Source organism: Herpailurus yagouaroundi, unplaced genomic scaffold, assembly GCF_014898765.1.
Source record: "Herpailurus yagouaroundi ecotype Mexico unplaced genomic scaffold, PumYag 141, whole genome shotgun sequence".
In the NCBI taxonomy this organism is placed as follows: domain Eukaryota; kingdom Metazoa; phylum Chordata; class Mammalia; order Carnivora; family Felidae; genus Herpailurus; species Herpailurus yagouaroundi.
In genome coordinates this window covers 16008945-16015512 of record NW_024412396.1, presented here as the reverse complement: position 1 = coordinate 16015512, position 6568 = coordinate 16008945, and the positions used below count along the sequence as shown (strand labels likewise).

Here is a 6568-nt window from a genome sequence, read left to right as displayed (position 1 = left end):
GGTGAGAGTGGGCATCCCTGTCGTGTTCCTGATCTCAGGGAAAAAGCTCTCAGTTTTTCCCCGTTGAGGATGATGTTAGCTGTGGGCTTTTCATAGATGGCTTTTATGATCTTTAAGTATGTTCCTTCTATCCCGACTTTCTCAAGGGTTTTTATTAAGAAAGGGTGCTGGATTTTGTCAAAGGCCTTTTCTGCATCGATTGACAGGATCATATGGTTTTTCTCTTTTTTTTTGGTTAATGTGATGTATCACGTTGATTGATTTGCGAATGTTGAACCAGCCCTGCATCCCAGGAATGAATCCCACTTGATCATGGTGAATAATTCTTTTTATATGCCGTTGAATTCGATTTGCTAGTATCTTATTGAGAATTTTTGCATCCATATTCATCAGGGATATTGGCCTGTAGTTCTCTTTTTTTACTGGGTCTCTGTCTGGTTTAGGAATCAAAGTAATACTGGCTTCATAGAATGAGTCTGGAAGTTTTCCTCTATAAAGAATTCAAACTCAACACCCAAAAAAACAAATAATCTATTGTAGAAATGGGCAAAAGACATGAATAGATACTTTTCCAAAGAAAACATCCAGATGGCTAACAGACACATGAAAAAATACAACACATCACTTATCATCAGGGAAATACAAATCAAAACCACAATGAGATACCACCTCACACTTGTCAGAATGGCTAAAATTAACAACTCAGGCAATGGCAGATGTTGGTGAGGATGCAGAGAGAGAGGCATCCTTTTGGACTGCTGGTGGGAATGTGAACTTGTGCAGCCACACTGGAAAACAGTATGGAGATTCTTCAAAAAATTAAAAATAGAACTACTCTTCGACCCAGCAATTACACTACTAGGCATTTATCCACGGGATACAGGTGTGCTATTTAGAAGGGACACATGCACCCAATGTTTATAGCAGTGCTATCAACAATAGCCAAAGTAAGGAAATGTCCATCGATAGATGAATGGATAAAGAAGATGTGGTGTGTGTGTGTGTGTGTGTGTGTGTGTGTGTGTGTATACACACACACACAATGGAGTATTACTCTTCAATCAAAAAGAATGAAATCTTGCCATTTCCAACTACATGGATGGAACTAGAGTGTACTATGCTAAGCGAAATTAGTTAATCAGAGGAAGACAAGTATCATATGACTTTACTCATATGTGGAATTTAAGATACAAAACAGGTGAACATAAGGGAAGGGAAGCAAAAATAATATAAAAACAGGGAGAGGGACAAAACAAAAGAGACTCTTAAATATAGAGAACTGAGGGTTGCTGGAGAGGTAGTGGGAGGGGGGATGGGCTAAATGGGCAAGGGACATTAAGGAGGACACTTGGGATGAGCACTGGGTGTTATATGAAGGGGATGAATCACTGGATTCTACTCCTGAAATCATTATTGCACTACATGCTAACTAACGTGGATGTAAATTAAAATAAATAAATAATAAAATAAAATAAAATAAAATAAAATAAAATAAAATAGAAGAAGAATAAAGGCCCAAGAATAACCAGTAGTTTCCTAGAGAAGAATATGGTGTAGGGGCTAGCTTTACCAGATATCAATAATTACAATAAAACTAAAATAATTAAGAGATTGTACTATTAGGCTGGGGATAGAGAAACTGACCAAAAGACAAGAATAGACAGCCCCAAATCAGATCCACATATGCATGAAAACTTATAATATGACAGCTGTACCACTTCAGATCTTTGGCTTGAGAGAACAGTCCAATAAATGACACTTGAACATTTGAATATCCATATAGGAAAAATTAAAATGTTACCACTATCTCACACTCAAAGAAATCAATTTAAGTTAGAGTAAGATCTTAAATAGAAAAAGCAAAACTTAAACTTTTAGAAGAAATATGGAAGAATATCTGTATGACCTTGGGAGAGGGAAAAACTTGTTAAACAAGAATTGTTTAAAAGCCACAACAGTAAAACAAAAAAAATAGATACATTCTACTATATTAAAATTAAGAACCTCTGTAAAACCAGCCACAAATTACAAGAAGGTATGTGGCATACGTGACAACCAACCAAGGATTGAGATGCAGAATTTATTTTTTAATGCCTAAAATCAATAAGAACAAGACAAACAAAAAATATGTGCAGGAAATTGAGAGAACATGAAATATGAGCAATTAACAAACATATAAGAAGATGCTCAATCTGTGCTCAGAGAAATGTGAATTAAGACCACAATGAGACATCAGTTTTTACCTACTAAATTGACAAAAACAAAGTCTGACAACCAATTACAGTAGAGGATAGAGATCAACAGGAACATTCATACATGACAGGTAGGAGCATAAATGGGTACAGCCATTTTCTTGAAAGTTAAATATTCACATTCTATACATACCAGCAATTCCATTCATAGGAATATATCCTGGAAAGCTACTCCAGATGTTAACAGAAGACATGTAAAGGAGTATTTATAGCAGCCCTAGTCTTAAGAGGAAAAATAAATAAATAAAAAGAAATAACCCAGATGTTAATTAACACAAGAATCAATAAATAAATGTTATAATCTAGTTCTGCAAAAAAAAAAAAGTATATAAGCTGTCATGCTGAGCACAATATAAAAATTCTATTAATAGGTTTAGTAAATAATACACAAGACTTTCACCTTGATTTTCTTGGCTTTCATTTGGGCTTTTGCTAATAGAGTATACACGGTGAGCTCAGGCCTGTTCAAAGTTATCCAATCCAAGACCTGAATGGCCTTGTCGTGGTTTTCACAAAATGAATAAATGAGTGCTTGCTGTATAGGACTCAACTCAATGAGACCTAAAAGAAAAATAAAATTTATCAATTACCTTTGCCAAGTATCTAGGATTTAGAATATGATTATTTTAAGGAAGTCAAACAATTCAATAATTTATCTTTGTAATATGAATAAATCAATGCAGTACTAAAATCTATTTACTACCAATAAACAATAAGATATTCCAATTACAAACAACAACAAAAACAAAAAAACTAAAATTATAACCCTGGAATCTCCCATAACAATCTCTCAGAAAATTCATTTCATCAATGAAGCATTTACTAGTTGATTTTGTACATGTGAAACTGAAAATTTAAATTTTCAAAATCATCTTTGATGAAGTACACCTTCCATGCTATTCCTACTTGCCTATTGAAAACAGTATAAACATTGTAGGAGGTATTTATTTTAAAATTAAGACAATTATAATTTTGCATTAATTATGTTTACCTTTGTTCATATCTGCCACTTGATAAATAGTAAACTTTGCAAGATCATAACATTTCATCATAAGAAGATATTGTCCTCTGAAAAAAATAATACCTTTTAATTCTAAGTAGTTAAAAATAATTTTTCTAAAATAAAATTTCTTATAATCAGTTACTTAAAATTTTATAATTATAGTACCTTTATTCATACTTATATGTGTATAATAAAAACAATGTAAAAATTATAAACATTTTATATAGTCTAAATTGACCAATTAGCATACAGATGTGATGAGAAAACAATTTAGGAAAAGTGAAGCTGAAATAAAAATACTCAAATCTTTTTCCAATTATCTATATTTTAAATGTTATACTCTGACCCCACAACTAACATCATACTCAGTGGTGTAAAGCTAAAATTTTCTTCTTCTAAGATCAGCAGTAAGACAAGGATGCCCATTCTTTTATTCAACATAAAAATCCGAGCCACAGCAATCAGACAAGAAAAATAAAACACATCTAAATTAGAAAGAAAGAAGTAAAACTCTTACTATTTGCAGATGACATGATACTATATAGAAAACCCAAAAGACTCCCCCCCAAAATTATGATAACTAATAAATGAATCCAGTAAAGTTGTAGGATACAAAATTAATATACAAAAATCTGTTATATTCCTATACATTAATAATGAACTATCAGAAAGAAATTTTTTAATCCCATTTACAACTGCTTCAAAAAGAATGAAATTACTAAGAATAAATTTAGTCAAGGAGGTGAAAGATCTGTACTCTGAAACTTATAAGGCATTGATAAAAGAAACAAGATGACACAAATAAATAGAAAGATATTCAGTGATTAAAGATGGAAAAACTAATATTATTAAAATGTCTATATTACCCAAAGGTACAATCCATATCAAAATACCAATGACTTTTTTTCATAAAACTAGAAGAAAAGTCCTAAAATTTGTATGAAAGCACAAAAGACCCCAAACAGCCAAAGCAATCTTGAGAAAGAAGAACAAAGCTGGAAGTATCATGCTCTTTGATTCCAAATTATACTAAAAAGCCATAGTCATCAAAACAGTATGGTACTGGCACAAAAACAGACAACAGACATATAGATGAATGGAAAAGAATATAAAGCTCAGAAATAAACCCACAATTGTATGGTCAATCAATGTATGAAAAAGGAGGCAAGTGGGGCGCCTGGGTGGCGCAGTCGGTTAAGCGCCCGACTTCAGCCAGGTCACGATCTCGCGGTCCACGAGTTCGAGCCCCGCGTCGGGCTCTGGGCTGATGGCTCGGAGCCTGGAGCCTGTTTCCGATTCTGTGTCTCCCTCTCTCTCTGCCCCTCCCCCGTTCATGCTCTGTCTCTCTCTGTCCCAAAAATAAATAAACGTTCAAAAAAAAAAAAAAAGAAAAGAAAAGAAAAAGGAGGCAAGAATATACAATAGAGAAAAAAAACCATCTCTTCAATAAGTGGTACTGGGAAAACTAAACAGCTATATGCAAAAGAATGAAATTAGGGCACTTTCTCCCACCATACACAAAAATAAACTCAAAATGGATTAAAGACTTTACCTAATGTAAAACCTGAAACTATAAACTCCTATAAGAAAACATAAGCCAAAAACTCTTTATCATTTGTCTTAGCAATATTATTTTGGGTCTGTCTCCTCAGGCAACAATAGCAAGGAAACAACAGCAAAAATAAACAAATGGGACTACATTGAACTAAAAAGTTTTTTCACAGCAAAGGAAACCATTAACAAAATGAAAACTCAACCTACTGAATGGGAGAAGATAATTGCACATGTTGTATCTGATAAGGGGTGTATATCCAAAACCTATAAAGAACTCCTACAACTCAACGCACACACACAAAAAAACAAAAAACAAAAACAAAACAAAACAAAACAAAACAAAAAACAAATTGTCTGGTTATAAATGGGCAGAGGGCCTAAATAGACATTTTTCCAAAGAAGATATGTGGATGGCCAATGGGTCCATGAAAGGTTGTTCAACATCACTAATCATCAGGGACATTCAAATCAAAACCACAATGAGATATTACCCTACACCTGTCAGAATGGCTATTATCAAAAAGACAAGAAATAACAAGTATTGATGAGGATGTGGAGAAAAGGGAACCCTTGTGCACTAATGATGAGAATGTAAATTGGTACAGCCACTATGGAAAACAGTATGGAAGTTCCTCAGAAAATTAAAAATAGAAACACCATGTGATCCAGCAGTTCTACTTTTGAGATTTATCCAAAGAAAATGAAAACACTAATTCAAAATAATATATACACCACTAGGTTCATTGTAGCATTATATAACATACTCAAGATATGGAAGCAATCTAAGCATCCATCAATAGATGAATAGGTAAAGAAGATGTGTATAAATATACAATGGATTATTACTCAGTCATTAAAAAATGAAATCCAGCCACTTGGGACAATATGGATGGACCTAGAGTATATTATGCTAAATTAAATAAGTCAGAATGGAAAAGATAATTGCTGTATGATTTCACTTATATGTGGGATCCAAAAACCAAACGAACAAACAGCAAAAGCAGAAAAAGACCCATAAATACAGAGAACAAACAGGTAGTTACCAGACAGGAGAGGGCAGAGGGATAGGCAAAATAGGTGTAGACAAATGGGTGGTACAGGCTTCCAGTTATGAAATGAATAAATCATGCGGATGAAACAGCATAGAAAATATAGCCACTGGTATTATATGGTGACAGATGTAGCTACAATTGTGGTAAGCATAGAAGAATGTATAAAGTTACTGAATCACTATGTTGCACATCTGAGGCAAAACGTATCATTCTGTGTCAACAATATTTCAATTTAAAAAAAGATGTGGTATATGTGTGCAATGGAATATTCCTCAGCTGTAAAAAAAGTACAAAATCTTGCCATTTGTGACAACATGGATAGGACTAAAGATATTGTACTAAGTGAAATAAGTCAGACAGAGAAAGGCAAATACTATATGATTTCACTTACATGTAGACTCTAAAAACAAAATGAGGGGTGCCTGGGTGGCTCAGTCAACTAAGTTTCTGACTTTGGCTCAAGTCATGATTTCTCTCTGTGCTGACAGCTCAGAGCCTGGAGCCTGCTTTGGATTCTGTGTCTCCCTCTGTCTCTGCCCCTCCCCAGCTCACGCTCTGTCTCTCTTTCTCTCAAAAATAAACATTTAACAAACAAAAAATAAAAACTAAAATGAATGAGAAAACAAAACAAAAACACAGACTCATAAATACAGAGAACAAACTGGTCACCAGAGGGAAAGGGCTTGGTGGGGAGGGATGATATAGGT

General features: G+C 33.8%; 1 protein-coding gene across 1 annotated transcript in view; it reads right to left on the bottom strand.

The window, feature by feature from the left end:
- Positions 1–6568, bottom strand: part of TTC6 (tetratricopeptide repeat domain 6) — a 209369-nt gene that overhangs the window by 45681 nt on the left and 157120 nt on the right. Inside the window, exons 19-20 of the mRNA XM_040476984.1 lie at positions 3244–3320; positions 2653–2813 (exon numbers count right to left, since the gene is read on the bottom strand). Coding sequence (XP_040332918.1) covers positions 2653–2813; positions 3244–3320 — 238 coding nt within the window. The remainder of the gene's footprint in view (positions 1–2652; positions 2814–3243; positions 3321–6568) is intronic.